Source organism: Poromitra crassiceps, assembly GCF_964638095.1.
Source record: "Poromitra crassiceps genome assembly, chromosome: 3".
Taxonomy (NCBI): Eukaryota; Metazoa; Chordata; class Actinopteri; order Beryciformes; family Melamphaidae; genus Poromitra; species Poromitra crassiceps.
The window spans coordinates 94,799,595-94,823,122 of record NC_139625.1 but is presented as its reverse complement, the minus strand read 5'-3'; the positions used below and the strand labels follow the sequence as shown (position 1 = coordinate 94,823,122).

The following is a 23,528-nucleotide window of genomic DNA, read 5'->3' as shown; positions in this document are numbered from 1 at the left end:
GAAACACGCAGAGTAATTAACCTTAAAGACGTTAACTCTCTCTCACACGTAGGTACACACAATCAGACAGACTCCTGCTGCACTCTCTATAGCCTACATGGAGTAAAGAAACGCTTCAATGAGGTAGCCTATGTGGTCTCAAAACAAACATTTTGGAAGGATTATTCGCTGTAATTATTATTTGAAGTGCCCATATAATGCCACCGCAGATTTTCTGTTGTGGACTCGACTGTGATCTATTTGTCAACTTTACTGCAACGTGAGTAGGCTGTGAATAATTGAGTGCGCATGAGGTAATTAAAAGAAATCAGACAGCGAGTCTGGCCGTATCTGCAAGCCGTGTGCGCACCTGTTGCACTACTACGTTTAGCCTACTACTGCAACATGGCCAATTGAGAGCGCATGAGGTAATTAAAATCAATGGGGAAGAATAAGAACTGTTTCTGTAGCCTGCCTAGTGCCTACCTCTACCTGCTACCTCCATTTGAAACACTGCGGTCACGCCATCCGCACTTTGGGGAAGCGTAGTCGGTCGCGCTATCTGAAGACCATGGATTAATTGAAGAAAGACCGACATGAAAGCAGCAGCGCAATTCATCCATTCAACTGTTGTCGCGCAGGGCAGCATGTGAGTGTCTGTGTGTGTGTGTGTGTGTGCGTGTGTGTGTGTGTGTGTGAGAGAGAGACAGAGAGGGGGGAGAGAGACAGAGTTATTAGCTACTTTGCACACCTTGGAAGCTCTGCTGTGCTCCTCCTGAGTCCGGAGACATATTACATTAAATTGGCCGTTGCGGGCTGCCGGGTTGGGCTGGGTTCGGAATTTTCAGATATTTTAACGGGGCGGGCGGGGCGGGCTGGCTCAAATGACGGGTTGGGTTGGGGCGGGCTTTAAAAAAACCTGACCCGCGCATCACTAGCGGGCCGTATATGACAGCACAAAAAACAACAGGTGACAAATTAAGTTCAAAGGACTGCAGTTCAAAGCTGGTGTAATTAGCTGTCGGCTGTGACAGACGACAGCGAAAGGTGTTTTTGAACACCGAGGCTAATCCTCCACCTCTGCCAGAGGAGCGAGGAGAGCTGAAGAAAGTACAGTTTGGAGGAAGAAGTTCGGAGAACGGCAGAAACTCACCCGTCTGGAGCCAAGTCTCTGTTACAAACATAAAGTCCAGGCTACGGGAGGTGAAGAAATCGTTCAGCAGGAAAGTCTTGTTGGCTATCGACCTAGCGTTTAGCAGAGCTAAGTGGATGCTAGGCTCTGCGCTAGCCGAGGTGCGTCTCAGCGGCCGAAGAAGATCAAAATCCACACCGCCACTGAGTCTGCGGGGCCTACAGTAGTGGCGCAGGGGATCCAGCGCTAGCACCGGGGGAGCGGGTCGGCCAAGGAACACAGCCGAGCCTGCCAGCCTGGGCACAGCGGTGTGCCAGGTGCGAGCAGGCCAGGTGTTGTCACAGGGCCGGACGAGGAGGCAGCAGCAGGCAGGCCAGGTGCTGTCGTTGGGCCGGGCGAAGAGGCAGCGGCATGGGGCTGTCCAGGGGCCATCATCAGGCCGCGCGAGGAGGCAGCAGCAGGCAGGCTAGGCGCTGTCGTTGGGCCGGGCGAGGAAGCAGCGGCATCGGGCGGGCCAGGTGAAGTCATCAGGCCGGGCGAGGAGGCAGCAGCATCGGGCGGGCCAGGCGAAGTCATCAGGCCGGGCGAGGGGGCAGCAGCATCGGGCGGGCCAGGCGAAGTCATCAGGCCGGGCGAGGAGGCAGCAGCAGGCAGGCCAGGCGCCGTCGTTGGGCCGGGCGAGGAAGCAGCGGCATCGGGCGGGCCAGGCGCCGTCATCGGGCCCCGTGAGGAGGCGGCGGCAAGCGGGACAGGCCGCAAGCCAAGTGGGTTTGGCAGCCCGGCGTCAGGAGGAGCCGATGTGTGCGGCAGCAGGGGCCCAGGGACAACAGAACGGAGCCATCGACCTCTGAGGAACAGTGAGCGTCGGGCTGCGGGGAGGTAGCGTCCATTGTAAAGGAGACAGTCGCCGATCACAGACGAGGAGGCCAGCAGGTAAGTCTTTGTTTTGGCGAGTACACCGCCTCGCTTTCCCCGTCTTCTGTAGCGTTTTTTCCGCGGGAAGGCGGAAGGGAGACGGCGTAGGTGGGCGGGAATGTCCAATAGAACAGGAGGGAGATACGTTGGTTGCTCACCCAAATAATGTAGCGTTTCACCAAATGCTCTTATATTTAGAAGAGCTTGGCGATCATATACCAGTAGAGTAGAGATGTCCCGGCAGCAGACACATAGAAACAGGACAATTGCAAACAGGAAGCTAAGCAGGCGGTGTGGACGAGGCGGACGGCTAGCCAACACAGGCGCCATCTTGCTCTGGTAAAGTAAACTAGGCCAGGCTGACTAGTTAAGTAATAATATAATAGTAAAAGTACATCCTGACCTGAGATTCTCCAGTCTACAGTGTGGACTCCCCAGTCCAGTAGAGAGCAATTTCAATCCAGAATCCTGCAGCTCATTGTTACTCAAGTCCAGCTCTCTCAGACTAGAGGACTGTGAGCTGACAACAGAGGCCAGAGCTTCGCAGCTTCTCTCTGACAGCCGACATGCACTCAGCCTAAAGGACAAGAAGACAATCATGTGGAAATATTATTCTGTTATATTTAATGTCATTATTGTATTATTTCTACTGACAGATTGTATTGATGAGGCCCTGGCCTAAAGCAGGTCCACTGTGGTTGCATGGTGCTGTATGTAGGAGGAAATCCCTTCACAACTTATGGACACCTTAATTGTCTCCATCTTTAAAAGGATGGCATTATCCATAATCAACCCTCTTTGTATCATTATTCATCTCAGTAATATAAGCACATGTGCAGTTTTTACCATCTCTATCTGTTTTGGTAAATATAAATGGTAAATGGCCTGCATTTATATAGCGCTTTTATCCAAAGCGCTTTACAGTCAGTAGGTACATTCACCCATTCACACACCGATGGCGGCAGGTTACCACGCAGGGTGCTGGCACTCCAACGGGAGCAATTTGGGGTTCAGTGTCTTGCCCAAGGACATTTCGACATGCAGACTGGAGGAGCCGGGAATCGAACCACCGACCTCTTTTATCCAAAGCAATTAGTGGACGAGACGCTCTACCTCCTGACGACCCTCTCTACCTCCTGAGCTACAGCCGCCCTCTGTGTTTTCCTCACAGAGAAAAATGCTCACGCTGCTGCGTGCAGAAACTCCGCCCTCGCCAGCTGCAAGTCATTGGGCTTGTGATTCTCTGTGGATGTGCGCATATATAAAAATTAAAAATAAACAATAACAACCACCCTCGGAGCAGATTCCGTGTCTTGAGCAGAACGTCCGCAGTTCCATTATGACACGTTGTGACCAGTGGGCAAGCCCACCCCCTTTCCCCTGAAGATGCGGAAGTCTTTGTTTAAGCTGTAATTCCTTAAATGGCAACTTGAGGCAGGACTCAGAAGTCCCATCATTCCTGTTAAAATGCTCCACTTTGTAACAGTAATTAAACATCTTTACAGCTTGGACCGAAACACACTTTTGGTCTAAAGAACTAATTTCACCTTTTCATAACAACTGTAGGGGGCTCATATCTTATATAACTCGCCCGTTTGGAGTAAAATAGATGATAGAAAAGAGGGTGATTGACAGATCACCTGTCCAGTGATAGCGCAGCTTGTCGATCACGGACCAATAGCAGGCGGAGCTGTGGCTCGGGGAAACTCCCATTTGACGTGAGGTGTGGAAGGACTCAACCCATTCCCTCCCACTCTGCTGACGAAAAATCAAGATGGTGACGGCCAACGTTTGAACTCCGCCAGAGAGAAGAAATTTAATGGGTGAGCTACATCCATATTATTTATGTCTATGGTTGTGACGTAAAACACCTCACAACAGAGCGCTTTGCCACAAACACTGCCCATATGTGCTTACTTTACCGAGATTATTGATACAAAGTGGGTTGATTATCGGTAAAGCCATCCTTTAAGAAGGGTGACAAGGCAGCGTGCAGGAATTACTGCAGCATCTCCCTTTTGTCCACCACTGGGAAAACTCTAGCTCGGGTTTTGGCAAACAGACTCCTCCCCAGACTCCTTGGTTCTGGCAAAAAAAAATCAAAATACTGAGACTGTTGCATGACATGTCAGCCACAGTACTCAGTGGCGGTGGTGATGAAAAATAAATTTAAGGTTGACACTGGAGTCAAGCAGGGCTGTGTCATTGCTCCTACCCTGTTCTCCATTTTCATTGCCGCAATCCTACATCTCACAGGTAAACATCTGACACAAGGAGTCAGAATAATGTACAGGACTGACGGTCAACTTCTCAACATCAACAGATTCAGGGCCAAAAGCAAAATGACCACCATATCCACTGCACTCTGGAGGCTTTCGCCAAGGCATACAATCAGCTTGGTCTGGCTCTTAACCCATTGAGTGCCAATGATGACAATCGTCGTCAATTCGGATAGTAACGTAGAGTGCCAATGACGACGATTGTCGTCAATTGCGTTTTTTGACGGTGGGACGTGGATCAAAGCCTGATCCATCTCCTGTGAAAGTATGGTGGATGTTGAATGTGTAAAAGCTATTTTACGGACCCATTAGGTGGCGACAGTGCTCTCCAGATTAGAGAAAGTCGAGGAAAAAACAGAGAAGAAGTCATGGGGAAACGGAAATCGCATCGGTATGCATCGATATGCATGAAGCATAACGTTAGCTGTGCCTGCAGCAGCCAATCTGCTGCCACAATTGAGCCCCTCCGTGTCCGCTGCGATAGCCCATCCGCATGATTAGTTGTGGAGTTGTTATTATTCTCAACTGGAAGCGATGGGAGCCGGTGACAAATACACGCGGAACGCTGTAAAAAAGCTGGATGTAGTGCACTTTTCAGTGCAGAGCAAACCGCAGCAGAGAGCCACCAGAGCCACCAGAGACACACCCACGGAGGTGGGGTTTGCAGTTGAGCGGGGTGGGGCACGCAGGGCAGCATACAACACCGACCCAGACAGACCCAGACAGCGGGACAGGATTGGCAAACACAAGCTAGAATATCTGATGCCCACCAGCAGTAAATCAAGACCAGCAAGAAGCTGCAACCAGCAGCGCACGCAGGGGTCAGCGCTGCTGGTTGCAGCTAAAAAATATTATTTTGCCAAACAAAATTCCTTTGTTTTCACTGTTTTATTGAAGGAAATTATTTTTGGGGTGTCACTACATCAGAAAATATTAGCTTCAGAGTCAGTCATGTGCTTGAAATGCTTCATTTCACAAAAGGCTAATTATCTCAGCTTCTAGTTTGAAACGTCTCTTTTTGGTGAAATCAACCTATCTTCTCCGGCTCATAACTAAAGAATGGAAAATGATATCAATAAACTTTTTTTTGCTGATGATAGAAGAGAGTCTCATCGTTCTTTGGGCGTGTTCCGTGTTTACATAGTAATATCACACAATATTCTGTGGGCCTCGAGAAATCACTGAAAACGCTCTGAAACTCTGGCACTGGGAGCATCCGTTTTCCAAAAGTGGCTGGCACTCAATGAGTTAACATAAAAAAGCCACCACCCAACAGTAGCACCCCCACCCCATCCCCAACCATCTCCGTTGACAGTACCAGACTGGGAAATGTGGAGCACTTTACATATATCAGCAGCATTCTATCCTCCAAAGCTTGATTATGAAATACACCACCGCCTCAGCTGTGCCAGTGGGGCTTTCTCAAGACTAAGAAAAAGTCTGAAAACCGCGACCTCCAAGCCAGGACAAAAATCCTGCTCTACAAAGCAGTAGTGCTGCCCTGGCCACCCTACTGTAGGGATCAGACACCTGGACCACATACAGCAGGCACCTGAAGGCACTCGAGGCACATCACCAGCGATGCCTCAGAAAAATCCTCAAGATCAACTGGGAGGATAGACGCACCAACACCTGTGTCCTTCAAGAAGCCAATATCCCCACCATCACTGCCACTATCGCCCAACACCAGCTCAGATGGACTGGTCAGATTCAGATTCAGATTCAGACAACTTTATTTATCCCAGAAGGGCAATTCAGTTTCACAGCCTACCCATCACCTCCAAAAGCTCACAGCGAGCCACAAACTCCAGACATGACCGGATGTAATGTAACAGCATGACATAACATAAACAAACAAATAATGTCAGAGATAACAGATCAGCCTAATATAAACATGAACAAGAAATAAAAAGTATACATATATTTCTATATGTAAAGACATGAGAACATGTATAAGAAATAAAAGATATATATCTATATATGTATGAACGAGCCTAACCTGTTTGTCACAGATAGGATACGTACAGCCTGTTGTGCGCTCATATAAGTGAAGGAATTCATTTAAAATGTATACATCATCTGTATGCCTGACTCTCGTATGCCAAAACAAGTCCTATATTCCCAGCTACTCATAGGAAAACGTGCCCTGGGAGGTCAAAAGAAAAGGTACAAGGGCAACATTAAAGCCAACATCAAAAAGTGCCACATAGACCTCAAAACCTGGGAGGTCACAGCAACCAACAGGGCATCCTGGAGAACAATGCACGCACTCTATTTGCCACACTTGATAGACTGACTAACCCGCCTCTCTGTGTAGCACCTGAGTTCCTCTCTACTGTCAAATGTAATGAGTTTGCTGCCTTTTTTACGGATAAAATTATTAATATCAGGCAGGCTATTAGTGGCTCCACACCAAGAAATGCTGTGACATTATCCTACCCGCAGATCCCTAGTTCGATAAATTTGTCCCAGTTCAGCGTTATCGACCACGACATCTTAGAGGAAACTGTGCAAGGCCTTAAATCATCTTCGTGCTGTCTTGATACCCTTCCAACAAGCTTTTTTAAAAGCGTTTATAACTGTCTGTCGTCTGTCGGACCTATTGCAAATAGTTAATAGCTCCCTTTTGACCGGCACTTTTCCTGAGTCCCTGAAAACTGCAGTTATTAAACCCCTACTAAAAAAGCATAGCCTTGATGCATCGGTAATCAGTAACAACAGACCAATATCTAATCTCCCCTTTATAGCCAAAATAATTGAAAAGGTTGTTTACCTACAACTCAATAGATTCCTAACCTCAAATGATCTCCTAGATAAACTCCAATCAGGCTTTCGCCCCCATCACAGCACAGAAACCGCGCTTACTAAAGTCATAAATGACATCAGAATGAACACAGACTCAGGCAAAAATTCGATTCTAGTGCTACTGGATCTTAGCGCTGCATTTGACACTGTTGACCACTCAATTTTATTGGACAGACTGGAAAACTGGGTTGGGCTATCGGGTACGGTCCTCCAGTGGTTCAAGTCCTATCTTCAAGACAGGAAGTACTTTGTCTCCATTGGCAATTATACATCTGACCTAACTAGGATGACTTGTGGGGTGCCTCAAGGATCCATTATGGGGCCCATTCTCTTCAACCTTTATATGCTCCCTCTAGGCCTAATTATGCAAAAAAACAAAGTAGCCTATCATAACTATGCAGATCGACACTCAGTTGTATATAACTCTTTCCTCAGGTGACTTTGCCCCCATAGAATCATTGTGCCAGTGCATTGATCAAATAAATAACTGGATGTGCCAGAATTTCCTACAGCTAAACAAAGACAAAACAGACGTGATCGTCTTTGGCCCCAAAGAACAAAGGCTTAAAATCACTGTACGCCTTGAGTCTCTATCCCTGAAGCCTAAGGATCAAGTCAAAAATCTTGGAGTTATTATTGATTCTGATCTCAACTTTAACTCCCACATTAAGTCAATTAGAAAATCAGCTTTTTATCATCTTAAAAATATAGCAAGAATTAGGGGATACATGTCCAGACAAGATCTAGAAAAACTAATTCACGCCTTCATCTATAGTAGGTTAGACTATTGCAATAGCCTTTTTTCTGGTCTCTCCAAAAAAGAACTTAGGCAACTTCAACTCATTCAGAATCCTGCTGCTAGATTTCTAACGAAGACTAAGAAAGCTGATGATAGGAAAGGATTTTTCGGTGCCTGGTTCAACCTAGATAAAACTGCCCACTCCAATCAGAAGGTGTTGACATATGTTAATACCTTTCCAGCGTGTCCAATTATTCCAGATATATGAAAAATCAATACAACAAGCAATTCTGATATTTAGAACATTATTTTATATAGAGAATATTGCATAATGGTACAGAGCCAGTCAAGTAATATATTACCCCTCAGAGATCTCCGTGGTGGATTTCCAGTGGTCTTTCCTAACAGCTGATATGTAGCAGGTCACGAAAAAGACCCTTGAAAACCGACCAATTCTAATATTTTGCGTGGGCTTTTAAAGTGCATTTCCTTGGGGGCGTTCTCTTCTGGTGGGCTGGTCTCTCCCTGAAGGTTCCTCCTCCATCTAGGGACATCCTTCACTGCTGGGCTGTCATTGGTAGTTATACGATCTCTCCTTCTGTCACTCTTATGGTAGGAGTGTTTTCTCCTCCTTGGTCCGCATCACGTGACCTGGCACTTCAGCATGCACTAACCTTTACTGAATACTGGTCACTTATTTTATTTCCTATTTTAACTCCTATAATTTGGGTCAGCTAATTTAGCTATTTTCTCTATTAAAAATCCTATAGCACTTTATCTATGGTTACTCTTAGCCTAGATTATCTAATTCTATATCCTGGATAAGATCAAATCCAACTAATCATGGGTTAATCCCAGTCTGAACTGGAAAAAACATCATACAGCCCAGACCACTACCTCTTGGTCTAAAACCACCCTATGGGTGTAAAAAGAGTAAGATGGTAGCTTCTTAAGTTAAATTCAACAAACCAGAGAAAACCTCACCCTATTTTAACCAGGATGAGGAAACTCTTATCAATTACCCATTATCAACTAATTTGACGGCCACCTGCCAATTCGGTCGGCAGATGCAACTTTAATATGACTATGATTTTGACTATACATTTATTTTCCCAAAGACCAAAACCTAGCCATTTGAGATTCGAACCCGGGACCCTCTTCTCCCATGGGCTGTGTCCTTGAGCCTGTCCTCTCCTCTGGGGAAAAAGTCAGCGCATGGTAAAAACATCACTCATTACCCAAAAATACATAGTGGTGTCTTCCTTCCCACAGAGATTCTGCAACCTGCGGGCCCCGTGGAATGTCCCCCCACCTCTATTGATGTTCTGTAGCCATTTGTCTTTAAAGACAACCTATAAACTAGTGATGATCTCCAGACTTGTACCGAAGTGACTGCTCTCTTGTCCAACGCAATCCGAGCAGAGGCATATCTCATTGACCTCTGCTCTCTAAGTAAGCTGACCATGGCTTAAATGACAGTTGAAAAGGAAACTACTGATAGCCAGGACCATTTAACCATCTGGTAAAGATAGAAACCTTTTAGAGAAAACATCATTAACTGTGACGTCCTTGTGCAGCTGGACCATTAACCTTTCCACGGCCTTTCGTCCCCCTGTGAGAGAAACTTTTCACTCCTTGTGACCTACAATGAAACATTTATTTCTCAGTTGAAGTGAAGTTTCCTCTCCGCAGCTCAGCCAATGACCTAGACGTGTATTTCAGGAACATAACATAATAATAAAAAGATATATTTAAATTAGCAAATGATAACATCATCTCTGTAATTGCCCTTCACTCCAGCAGGGCCTCCGTGCTGAATCCGCCTCTCCTGCTGAATCCAATCTGGGCTTAATGAAGAAATGTTTGGTTAACAATTAGGAAAAATGTAGATCTTTACTGAATACCAGGGATCTGAGGAGAGAAATCCTATCACTGATCATATCACTCCAGTTCTTAAGTCCTTACACTGGTTGCCAGTGTGTCATAGAATATATTTTAAAATACTGTTATTAGTCTATAAATCACTTAATGGCCTAGGCCCAAAATACATAGCTGAATTGCTCCCACACTACGAACCGTCTAGAACTCTTAGGTCAACAGGGTCCAGCTTATTAACTGTCCCTAGGATCAAATCAAATCATGGGAAGGCTGCATTTACCCACTATGCTTCTGCTAGCTGGAACAAATTGCCTGAAGACCTCAGATCTGCCCCAACCTTACCTACTTTTAAAGATAGACTAAAGACTTTTATGTTTACCATCGCTTTTAACTGCTGACAGCTACTATGCAAACCCAATGAGTCCTCTATAAGTTTTTAGCTCTTTTTGCAACTGCTGCGCCTGTTGCTTAACTCATTCATGGCCAGTTTAGGACTGCCAATATTTAGCACAGGCCAAAGATTTTCATAATTGTTGGTCATCTTTCAAGACCCACAGTAAATTATCTATTAGCACCAAAGTGATTTGCAATACCTCAAAATGAAGATGTACGTCTCTGGGTTCACCAGGAAAAAGTGAGCTTTTAGCATGTTCTGTACTCTACTTATAGCCATTTATATACACCCTGTTTTCACCCAAAAGGTCTCCCTGAGAAGATAAACAGGAGAAAAGGCAATTTTTGTAAACGGCACAATCTCAGGCAGAACTCGCTCTCAATTCTTTTATTTTGAACTGTATTGACATCAGACATGTAAATATTATTCGTTATGACACAAATGAAAAAAAAAATATATATATATATATATATATATATACATGAAGTGCTTTTTTTTTACATTCAACAATACAGTTTACTCAGTGTGAGTGAGTGTGCAGACAGACACACAGACAGACAGACAGACAGACAGACAGACAGACAGACACACCGACAGACAGACAGACAGACAGACAGACAGACAGACAGACAGACAGACAGACACACACACACACACACACACGATCCCCCTTTTATCTTCGTTACGTTGTTTCCGGGTCTGAGTACTGCTGGCGTCTGCTGCTGTGACTGCCGCTTCTGCCTTGTTAGCTGTTCGTGTGTTTATTTTGTTTTGTTCTGGTCCACCCGTCCTCGTCCATGTTGGCCTGTCCTATCCTCCCTGCTATTTGATCGTTCCCGTTTTCCCCTCGGCTATTCAACACGTCCTCACCGCCCTCTGGATTACCCGTCAAACTGATCGATCATTTCCTCATTCCTCCGATGATCAAACACATCTCTGGATTACTTTCTCCCGTTTTCTCCCGGCTGGCACACAGGAGTCAAACTGATCGATCATTTCCTCATTCCTCCGATGATCAAACACATCTCTGGATTACTTTCTCCCGTTTTCTCCCGGCTGGCACACAGGAAGGCGACCAGCTCGTGCAGCGCGCCGAGGGGCGTTTCAATGGCGTTTCTCCTGTCTGCACAAGGAAGCGTTTATCCGTTTTCTGATTTTCCTCCTGCTCAATTTCAAAACAACAGCTGCGGTATGTGTTTGTTCACGTGTTGTCGGCTTGTCTTAGATGCTAGGGACCTGATACTATGTCACAGGCTGGGGAAGTGTTTGAACTACGCGCTGTACTAATAAAAACAAAAACACGTCAAACACGTCATTGGCCTATTCCTGAAAACACGTCAAAGACGTCTTTGGCCCTGAATGAGTTAATGCACTTTTTATATATATATATTTTTTAAAAGTTTTGTTGTGATGCTTTTAAATGTCCATTTTATTGTCTTCTTTTATTTTATTTTCCTGTCAACCATTTTATGTGAAGCACTTTGAATTGCCTCTGTGTATGAAATGTGCTATACAAATAAACTTCACTTGACTTGACTTGACTTGTACACCTCTCACATCATAATAATCGCCAAGGCATAATCTTTGTTCTTCTCACTGTGAATCCTTCTGTAGTTATACAATCCAATCAGGATTCCCTGAATTTCTCTTACTCATCTATTTAAACATTTTATACATGTAAACAATAAAACAATTAAATACAGATATGTGGTATTGAAATCAAAACAGATTATGATTTTCTCATGAAAAACAAGACAGGAGAAGGACACTAGATTGTAGTTACTGCGCTTTGCATTTGTACTACCTATAGATCTGTTTAAGGTAATACACAGAGTGCAGTATCTGCATATTTGCAGTCATAGGTCAAGTAATATATCATGTTTTTTAGCCATAAAAACATCCTTAATGTATACATATATAATAATAATACAAATAAGTGCATTATCACTTTTCAACCTATAAGTAATTTGGCTGGACAGTCAAAAAAATTTAAAGCCATTTTTCTCAGTTTCATTGTTAGCGTAGTTACTGTGGTTAGGATTTGTAGGGCAGTATGGAGAATATCATCAACAAAGTTCATTGTTATTCTTTTGTATAGAGAAGCATTGTGTGAAAACATGAGACAATTTTTAGATCTAAGCCTCTAAAACCAGATCCTTTCTGATTTCAGATGGAATTACCCTATACACACGTCCTCAAATTACAGTATTCATATAATATTCATATCAGTACTTTATTAAATATAATGTCTGACCTGAGAATCTCCAGTCTGCAGTGTGGACTCTCCAATCCAGCAGACAGCAGCTTCACACCTGAATCCTTCAGGGGATTGTCACTCATGTCCAGCTCTCTCAGATGGGAGGGGTTGGACTTAAGAGCTGCGGCCACAACTTGACACTCCGTCTCGTCCAAATAGCAACCCATCATTCTGAATAAAAACAAAGGAGGGGTTGGACTTCAGAGCTGAGAACAGTCTATCCCATTTCTCTTATCTGACATCAAGTGGTTCTTGGTCTGTCAACTGGAAGAGCATCCAAAAGCTCTTATCCTGCCATGAGGAGGGAGGAGAGATATGTGAGGAGCTCTGAGCAAGGAGACACCAAACCAGACTTCCCGGAAGATAATTTCCCAAATGCAGGGTGGCAGGAGAATATCCGAAATGCAGGGTGGTCGAGGGACTCATTAATCATCAACACTACAAATGAATGGCACCACGTTAATTAGTCCGCCCCGTAGCGCAAATGTGAAGAAGCTCAAATTAACGAGGTTTTAGAGAAACAGCACTAGTGATAAGTGCCCATCATATGATACTGATATAACATTAATGTAAGAACATGGGGAGCCTAAATTACATTTAGTTCAGGTGTTCAGCCATAACCCATTTTAGTTGTGAAGGGAAAGGGGGGGGCAGTTGTAGCTGTGATCTGCTGCCACCGTCATTAGACACGGACGTGGCTTCACGTGATGCTTCAGACGGAAGGACATCTCATTTCTCTAACCGCACATTTCCTCGTTTCGTCTCTCCTCACTGGTTTCCTCCATCCCTCCTCAGTGGGAGGCACTAAGACGCAAGGAAAGGACGGAAGAGAGGCAAAGGTGATGCAATTAAGAGAAATGGGATGGACCCCAGGACTTCAGAGCGGAGGTCTCTGAGAGTTCACAGCCAGAATGTCTGTTCAGATTTAATGTAAAATGAGTGATTATCAGAGACTAGCATACCAGTCAAAACTTATACAGCATACGTACTTCTTCTACTACTACTACTACTACATAATAATAATAATAATAATAATAATAATAATAATAATAATAATTTGTAGTATAGAATTCAAAATTATAGAATTACATGTAGATATAAGCAGAAAACAAACAGAAAATAATACATAAATGCTATTATGAAATCATTTTTTGTAAAAATGACAAGAAATATAACAATAATAATAATATTAATATTGATATTCATAATAATAACAATAATAACAACAACAACAACACCAACAACAATGATAATAATAAAATCATAATATTAATAATAATAATAATCAGCATGTTGAGTTCAACTTCTGGTAAAACAACCCAGTAAAACAGCCTGACACCATTAGAGCTACAGATTTGGTTGGGGTTTACTTTCAAAGTTTTGAGCCTACAGCAGGCTTTCCCAACCTTGAGGTCAGGACGCTTGGGGCCACATGGAATTTAAATGTGGCATTATAATAATAAAACCACCACACACAATTTAAAACAAATATTCTTTTCACAAAAGTGTCAGCTAAATGACAAAATGTAAATGTAATATACATAATTGTCATGGATAGATCCATAACGTGTGAAACCCTTCATTAATAGAAAAGTGTTTCTTGGATAGGGAGGTGGTCTGTTTAGGGATATATCGAACTGATCTGTAGGGAAGCTAGTGGGGTCTGTGTGTTAACCAGATATAGCCCATATTTGTAGCCTACTTAGCTCTTGTTACATTGTCAGTATGCATTGTTTAATTTGAGTCATTGTTTGTTCAGTATTAATTTGCAGCCTTTTAAAATACTAGTCTCTTAAAAAAGACGGTTGGCTCTCGCAATTTATAAATGCTTCCGCCTAAACGTCTGTAATTTGAGCACGGACAACTTGGTCAAAACAGAAAGGCAAGCTCAGGGGAAATAATGAGCGATGATAGGGGGATGTCCCGGATGTCCTGCCTGAAGCATGCAGTTGATTAGAGAAATATGAGCAAATGCTCGTATCCGCTCATATTTCTCCAATTACCGGCTGGCCGTGATGCCGTATCACCCTCTGCCCTGTAGCGCTGTGCTGACCAGCTGGCCCCAGTATTTACAGACATTTTTCAATTCCTCACTGGAGACCTGCCATGTACCAACATGTTGGGCCAGACATATTGGAGTATTGATATTGATATTGAATTAATATTGATATTGAGTTAACAGTGATATTGAATGAAAGACATGTTGTTTGAACACTGACATTGAATGAGAGACATGTTGTTGAATACTGGCTGATCCTAGTGGAAACAGTGGGAGCACCTAACCCCCACAGACTTGGCCATTTGGGGCAATTTGAATACCACACCCGTGATAAAGCCACAGGGATGCGAGCCGATTCCTTTGTCCCACAGCAGCGAGATAAGGGGAACCAATCGGTGTGCCTAAACCACAGCAAAGACACGCCCTGCACCCCAAAACATATACAGGTTTGGAACCTGAAAACTTCAGTTCTAAGTGACTAATCGTCGCGACAGGACGTACGTTTGTGTCCCGAGACAAACCGCCCTTCCCCCCTGCTCGGACCCGAGCCGCCCAGGCCGCAACCAGGCCGACGACCTCCACATCAGGGCCAAGCCAGCGCTGATATCCTGAAACCGACCCGCATCGCCTGAGCGCCCTCAACCCGAAGAAGCGAGCTGTGAGGTTCCCCCTTTCCTCCACTGAGACGACAGCAGATGCAAGAACCCAGCGTGGCCAGCTGAGATCGACTGCCTATTCTCAACCCCCCGCTCCTCCCTCCACGGCTTCCTCTTCGGGACAAGCGGCCGCCCGCTCCACGAGCCCCTCTCCTCCCCGCTGGAGGAACCTTGCGAGTCCGACCGCAACAAACCACTGCATCTGCGTTTGCAGAGCTGAGCGAACAAGCCAAGTAAGAGACTGAATTGATCACTCACGTCCGGGCTTAGAATTGTTAGAGTTAGATGATATATATATCTTTAGATGTACATGATTAACTGATATGATACTGTGAATGAATCTGTGACTGTTTATATCTGACTGTGACTGTGGGTTATATATGCATTACTGAATCCGAGTGTTTAGACGCTAGCCAGTTACTTCTTCACCGATCCACCGAGTGGATCTAATATAGCCAACGAGCTGAGAGGAACTTGTTTCGCCAATTCAAAGTCGATTAACTAATCGTGGCGGAGTAAGAGCCTCACGGCCCTGTTTTTTCATCTAGACGGTGTTATTTCTCACTCACGGGCACGTGCGCAAGCGCGTGAACGGACCCTTCCTTGCTAAATACTCACACATATAGCTATTAGTCGGCTAACCGCCATTTTGTGCCGAGAACGCATTCCCTTAGTCTCCATCTTGGGCCGATCGCCATTTTGGCCCGAAAGCACACCCCCGTATCCTCCATTTTGTGTCTAGTCGGCCCTTCCGGGTCGGCCATTTTGAGAACAGACCCCTCACGCACACACACACACCCACACACACACGCACTCTGCCTCCCTCTAGTGTTCATCCGGTGCTTTACACTTTTGATGCAGATAAATACCCCTCCCTCACATTCACCGACCATGCATTGAAATGTTTAGATGGTAACTCAGTTACAACGTGAATCCACTGACTGTATTGCCAATCCCTCTCTTTTATTTTATATATAATAAATATTGTCAACTTTTATTAGAATTCAACTGTTTCAGAGTGATTTTGTGGAATTGTGGTAAACTGTTGTCTAAGATGTAAGAACTCTCTCCTTTCAGATTAGACTAAAGGTGATTCAGATTAGGTCCGGTGATTAAGCCGGTGGTGCCCCTAGGTTAATCCTTACCAAGGATTACATATTTGATTTTAATAATTTTATGAAATATTAATAATTTTCGGATTATTAATATTTTATTTTACCTAACTAAATTCACCCAAATAACGAGCACAACATTTGGAGCCCCGCCCGAGGCATCTTTCAGGCAGAGTTTACCACAAATATCACAATTTTGACTGAAACACTGAATTACCTAAACTGCATTGTGTAACCACTGAAGCGCATGCCAAGCACTGAATGCTAATAACCTCCCGAAACAGCTTCCAGCCAGAACGAGCGGAGCCAGACAGAGCTACCACCGCTCAGACTGACACAGATTCAGACTGACACAGACAACTAACACAGTTCAATCGTTTTGATTTAAGAACCCCTTATTTCAAGCTTGCATAGCGACTAACTCCTAACATTAGGCAACGACAGTTGAATTAAAACCTGCTTATATTTAAAATTCAACAATAGGACTTTCGCAAACACAGTTTGACCACAAGCCTATTTTACGTTTGCCTCTCAAATACAAGCTATTTGACATTCAAGCTACAGGTACGAGCTCCACCTAAGCTTAAGAAGTGCACTGACTAGCAGGTAAGATGTCACAGCACAACGACCAGAGTGCTGCTGCAGAGCACTCGGCCTCGCCCGACCAGCTGTTACATGAAACGCTCATGACGGTGGTTCCTCCTAGTGATGGACAGATCGAATATCTGCGGAAGCTCACACCAGGAGAATGTGAGAAAATGTTGGAAGGAAAAGCAAAAGCCATAAAACTTGACGGTAAGGTAGACGCTACCATCCTGTCAGAGATGCTTTATCTTGTCCTCCACAGAGATACCTTTTACAGGAAAACCAACGCACAGCTGCAGGAACGAGCAGCTGAGTTGGAAACGCAAAAGGCGCGTCTGGAAGCAACAGTCGAGGACCAAGAGAGGGAAATCGATACTTGGGAAAGGAGAAACGCCCGGAGAGAGGCGGACCTAGAGAGCGAGGAGGAGAAAAGGAAAACGGGTAGGTATGAAGCCCACCGGCTTGCATGTTCGTTCCTCACCCGACAGGTCCATAACCAGGAGCAACAGGTAATCTCGCCTCCACAGGTATCCTCATCCCACATGGCCCAGACACCTGCTGCACCAGCGCTATCGCGCCACGGGCCCGGTGGTGAGGTCGAACCCTCACTATATACCATAGACACGCCCGCCATGCCCGAGTCCGGGGTCAGGGGACCCCGACCCCCATACGAGTCCACGCTTGTAAGGCCGTCGCGCAGGCACGAACAAGGGGGGTCGCTAACCCGTGAGAGTGGCCACAGTAAGGCCGCCTGGGAGCAACCACACTTCGAGGAGAGTAGGACAGAAGTCTCCCCTCCACCAGAGGAGGGGGGGAATAGACACAGGCGCGACCATCCCCCGCACCCACGCCCGGACGACTACCCCCCGCCCACAGGGCGGCGGGCAGACGACCACTGGCGCACCGACCGCCCGGACGACTGCCCCCCGCCCGCAGGGCGGCCGGCAGACGACCGCTGGGGCCACGAACGCCGCACCGACCGCCCGCAGGACGACTGCCCCCCGCCCACAGGGCGGCGGGCAGACGACCACTGGCGCACCGACCGCCCGCAGGACGACTACCCCCCGCCCGCAGGGCGGCCGGCAGACGACCGCTGGGGCCACGAACGCCGCACCGACCGCCCGGACGACTGCCCCCCGCCCACAGGGCGGCGGGCAGACGACCGCTGGCGCGACGAACGCCACGCCGACTCCCACCCACGGGAGGAGCAACGCCGGCATGGCCAGGAGAGTAGGAGGAGCGAAGGCTACTACCAAGAGACGCCCCTCCTCTTCTCGGGTCACATGGGGCGTGGCCTATGGGCGGACGACCTCAACGACTCATCGTCATCCGACTCCGAGCCAGCGTTCACCGCGCGGGAAAGAGATGTCCGTGACCGGCGAATCGAGTCCTTCGCCAGGGACATAGAACGCTTTGACCCGGCGCACCGTGCAGCCAACATCGATCGGTACCTACGAGACGTCAGTCGTTACCTCACCAACCTGGAGCGACCTACCACGCGCGAGAGGCTCTGGTTGGTATGGAAGACCACCACGAGCACCGTCCGCGATTTCATAGACGTACTTCCCAGTCGGACTCAAAAGAGCTACCGACTCGTCTGCCGGGCCCTCCGACAGGAGTACCGCCAGTATTCTGACCCGATCATCGCGCGAAGGGCCGCCGAAGCCATCAAACAGAGAGTAGATGAAGATCCCAGAGAGTACTTCAGGCGCTTGTCAGCAGCCTACTTCCAGGGTAGAGGCCCCCCCGTCGGGGGGGGGGAGGGAGATAGGGAGTTCCTCCTCACGTACATGTCGAACCTGCACGAGAGCATACGCTCCGGTGTAGAGACTCATTGCAGGCTCCTCCAGTCCACACTGAGCTATACGCGACAGTACGCGCAGTTGGCATGGGAAGCACGACCCAAGCCAACCAGGAAACACCTAGAGACCCCCCAAGTCTACCCAGTCATGGGAGACTATCCTCAGGAAGAGGAAGCCCAGCATAGAGGAGTTTACAGCGTAGAGAAGCCAGTACCTGACCGTCTCACCCTAGAGGGCGACGAGGTGCCCCAGGTCCGGAAGCCCACCGCTCCTCGACACCCTGCACCCTCACACTTAAAAGACAGGCAGCCCAGCCATCGAGGTAGGGGTAGGAAGCAGGAAAGGGGGGGAAAAAACAACCAGGGACGCTCCTGGCAGGGCCAGGACTGGGTACAGAACCAATCAGGGAGAGCTCACCATCCTAATCAGGGACGGCAGTGGCAGAACCAAGAGTGGGAACAGAACCAGCCAGGGAACTCCTACCACCCCAGTCAGGGACGCTCTTGGCACAATCAGGACTGGGTACAGAACCAATCAGGGAAAGCTCACCATCCTAATCAGGGACGGCAGTGGCACAATCAGGAGTGGGAACAGAACCAATCAGGGAATTCCTACCACCCCAGTCAGGAACGGCACTGGCAGAACCAGGACCAGTCAGGTAAAAAATCGTACAAACCCGACCAGTATAAGAACCAGTCAGGGGACGACACCGACGGTAGGGATAGGCGAACAACCGCGGACAACCAGTCGACCCGAGACGCGCTGAACGCTTTAAGTGACACGGTAAAATCGCTCCTTGACAAAGACAGACCAGCTGACCCCAAGGGGGGGCCACACAAACCCCCATCCGCATGACTAGGCCGAGAGCCTCCACCCGCCGCCAAAGTTTACTTTGTCGAATGGGGGAGGGGACCTCAGGGACCTAAACCGCTCCCCAACACCACTTCTCCACTTCCTCCTCACCAGTCTTCCCTAACCTTCCTGGGTGACCTTGTCCGCAAGGGAAACGCCCACCGCATCTACACCCCGGTTCTTGTAGGAGGGTGCATTCGCACCCTCGCCCTATTAGACTCAGGCTCCGAAATCAGCTTGATGTGCGCCAACACCTTCGCGACAATCCAAAAAGCCATGCTCGCAGCCAATAGATCGCCCCGGATCGAGCCTTGCAATGTTAGCATCACCAGCTACACTCAAGACCGATCCCCCATCATCCAACGGGCCCGTCTTGATGTCGCTTTCCAAGGGATGGCTCTGAACCACCCTATCCACATCTGTCTCCTTGATACTGAGCCACTCCTCATTGGCCAGGATCTCCTGGACCGGCTGGGTCCGCTCATTGACTGCCACGGCAACCGCATTTGGGCCCAGGTCCCAACGCCAAAACCCCTGGCGACAACAGGCCCCCGGCCTGTGTCAGACAACCAAGTCACGGTCGTCACGGAGGTCGAAACGCCCCGCCCGGCAAACCACCGTGCGGGTGAACCCTCCGTGCCGCCACTGCAGCCGCAACTGCAGGACCACCCGTCGTTCTTATGCTCACTGGTCAACTCCGACACCAACCTGTACAGCCCCCGCCTTGTCGGCGGCGTGCGCGTGAATGACAGGGAGGTCCCGGAGGCAATCCTGGCTCTGTGGTCGGAGAAATCCGTCATTAGCCAAGGATTGTACGATGACCTGTGTAAACAGGATCTGCTTCTCCCCGCATTCGCCATGCGAACCCATCGCCTTCTTTCCGCTGAGTCACCTCAGACCCTTCTTAAGGCAATCGGCGTGTGCGCTCTCACGATACAGATTGGACGGAAGCGGGTAGAACACTTCATGAGCGTAGTGCCCCGGCTTCAAACCCCACTCTGCGTGGGGGCAGACCTACTGGTCAGACTTGGCGCCCAATTGGACACAGTTAACCAAATCCTTTGGTCCCGGGCCGACGCCGCGAACCACCCATTGACCTGCGAACCTGAACGCATGACGTCAGGGCAAACCATCCCACAGGCATGTCAGGTCATATGCGAGTTCCGCGTCACGGTCCCGGCTCGAACCGCGAGTGTCCCCATCCGCCTGGTCATCAGCCCTGGGCAAACCATACCCGGCAAACAGGCATTCTTCCAGCCACTGCCCCGCTTCTGGGAGATGAACTTGACGATCTGCGGCACTCCGTTCCTTGAACTGGACAATCGTTCAGCCTACATCTTGGTGCAGAACCTGACTTACGCACCCATCCAAGTCCCGACTCGACAACCACTGGGAATGCTAGTCGACAGCTCTTTTCATGACTTTGAACTGACGGTCCCAGTCATGGGAGACCTGCCCGCGTCCCTCGCTCGGGACGACACGTCCAGCGCAACCCTTTTCACGTATCCGACAAAAATGATCACAGTGACACGTCACGAAACCTTCCCCGACGAAGTAGTTCATAGCACGTCACTCAATGACAAGGGCGACCTCGTCGTGTATGCCCTCACGGCCCGGCCCGGGCCTGACGATCCGGGCCCGGAGCACACGCCGCCGCCGCCCGACGAACCCTACCCTGGGTTCGAGTCTGAAGTCGAACAGCAGATCGCGAAAGCGGACGCGCTGACGACTGAAGACGAGAGGGACGAGTTACGAAAGTTGTTCCACCATTTCCTGCCGATCTTCTCCAGGGACGCGCTCCACTGCGGGGTAACCGAACTTCACACGGTCCGCATCCCAACTGATCCAAACGCGCCTCCCACCTTCGTACGTCAGTACAGGATCCCACTAGCCGCGTACGAGTCAATTCAAGAGATCCTGGATCAGCTACTGGAGAAACAGATCATAAGGGAGTGTAACTCTACCTACAACTCGCCTATCTGGCCTGTTTTGAAACCATCCGGTAAGTGGAGATTGACGATCGATTATCGACCACTGAACAAACAGGTACCGCTTTCCCGCTGGCCCATGATCCACCTGGACCAGGAGCTCCCTAAGCAAAAGGGAGCCCGCTTCTTCTCCACGGTGGACGTGGCTAACGGTTTCTGGACCATGAAGGTCGACACAGCAGACCAGTACAAACTGGCCTTCTCTTTCTGTAACCGCCAATACACCTGGAATCGGTGCCCCTTCGGGTATTCAAACAGCCCCGCTGAGTTCAACATCTTTCTCCACAAAGCAATGAGCGATGCCGCCGCCCGCGGGAACCTCATTTACGTGGATGATATCTTGATGCGAAGCCACACCTTCCAGGAACACTTGGCAGAGATCCACCACGTGCTTGACCAACTTGCTGCCGCTGGGGCCAAATTGGCAGTCGCCAAAGGCCAGTGGTGCCGTACCAAAGTCGAGTACGTGGGTCTGACAGTGGGCGCAGAGGGCATCGAACCCCAAGCCGGGAGAATTCGGGCCATCCAAGATATCAAAGCCCCCACCAACCTAACAGAGGTCCAAAGCTTCTTAGGCGTTTGCAACTACTCGCGGCAATTCATCGAAGAGTACGCAGAGGTCGCAAAACCCCTCACGGAGCTCACTCGGAAAGACAACCCCTTTCAGTGGGGAGAACCACAACAGCGGTCTTTCCTCCTGATGAAGGAGAAACTGTGCACTGCACCTTGTCTGGCCTATCCGGATAAAGACAAAGAGTTCTTCTTGGAGGCAGGCTTCTCCTCCCTTTGCCTCAGTGCCGCTCTGGCACAGAAATATGACACTGACAGACGCGTCGTTGCATACGCAAGCCGACCGCTGAACGACGTCGAGGTCAAGTTCTCGGACTGCGAAAAGTCCCTCTTAACCACCGTATGGGCTGTGGAACACTTCCGCAGTTACATCGGGGGCCAAAAGGTGGTCATCGAGACCTGCCACCAACCCGTCACCTTCCTGAACAGCCAACGGCTGAGGGAAGGACGCGTGTCGAACAGTCGCGTTGCATCGTGGATGATGGCATTACAGGGTTATGACATCGAGATCAAGTACGCCCAGAACCACAAGATGGCACTGGGGCAGGGCTTGTCCGAATGTCAACACTGCGAGTGCGAGAGCGAAGCAAGCATGCAACCTCCGCTCGCCCCCACGCCAACGCTTCCATCCGACCACCATTACCACGACGACAATGCCTGCACAGGCCTCCCCAAGGTCTACATTGATGGCTGCGCTTTCCATCACGAGAACCAAGCCCGGGCCGGCGCGGGCGTGGTGTGGGTGAACCACAAGATGGCCGAACCCGATCACTACCAACTCGGCCCTAAAACCAGTCAGTATGCGGAAGTCGCAGCGGTACTCATTACACTCCAGCAGGCCGCCAGGCAGGCCGTGAGACAGCTGGTAATATGTTCTGACTCCAACTACGCCCGCCACAGCTTTGTCTCACACTTCCCCTCGTGGAAAGCAAAAGGCATGAAAAATGTCCGCAACAAAGAGGTCAAACATTCTGAGCTTTTCTTGGCGTGCGACCGCCTCGTCGCAGAGCAGGGAATGACCGTGTACTGGAAGAAGGTCAAAGGTCATTCCCAAACGTCAGGACCTGACAAGGACGGTAACGACGAAGCCGACCGCCTAGCCAAACTAGGAGCTGAACAGGGCACACCTTGGGAGTTTCAGGACGACTGGCTCCCGGTCCCACAGGCCCACGCCGTTAACGCCATCACGCGACAGCAGGCGAGCGGTCAGAAAGACACTCCCACGACCTGTCTCCAGGCCGTGTACCTAGGTCGTCAACCCGACGACACAGACTTGGCTCACATGCAAGAGCGAGATCCAGCCATTCGAGCTATCAAACGGGCTGTTCTCCTCTCAGAGAACAGTCCTGAGGCTGGGTCACCAGCCCCAGACGACACAGAGGAGCTTCGAGCTCTCCGCCACCAACTCCCCCATCTCAGGATGGAGGGAGACCTACTGGTCCACTCAGACTGCGAGCTGGCAGCCGCAAAATGGGTGGTACCCGCCGACCATAGGGGGGTGATGCTGAGTCACGCCCATGACCTCCCCGTCGGAGGACACCGAGGGTACAAAGCTACCCTGGAAACGATCCGACAAGTCGCCTATT

The 23,528-nt window shown here is 48.6% G+C and overlaps 1 protein-coding gene across 1 annotated transcript in view; it reads right to left on the bottom strand.

The window, feature by feature from the left end:
• Positions 1–1,357: 1,357 nt before the first annotated feature.
• LOC310773376 (NLR family CARD domain-containing protein 3-like) overlaps positions 1,358–23,528 on the bottom strand; it is a gene marked incomplete at both ends in the record, with an annotated part of 43,916 nt that continues 21,745 nt past the window's right edge. Inside the window, 3 exons of the mRNA XM_083633243.1 lie at positions 1,358–2,090; positions 2,430–2,603; positions 12,376–12,549. Of these exons, the coding sequence (XP_083489369.1) occupies positions 1,358–2,090; positions 2,430–2,603; positions 12,376–12,549 (1,081 nt within the window). The remainder of the gene's footprint in view (positions 2,091–2,429; positions 2,604–12,375; positions 12,550–23,528) is intronic.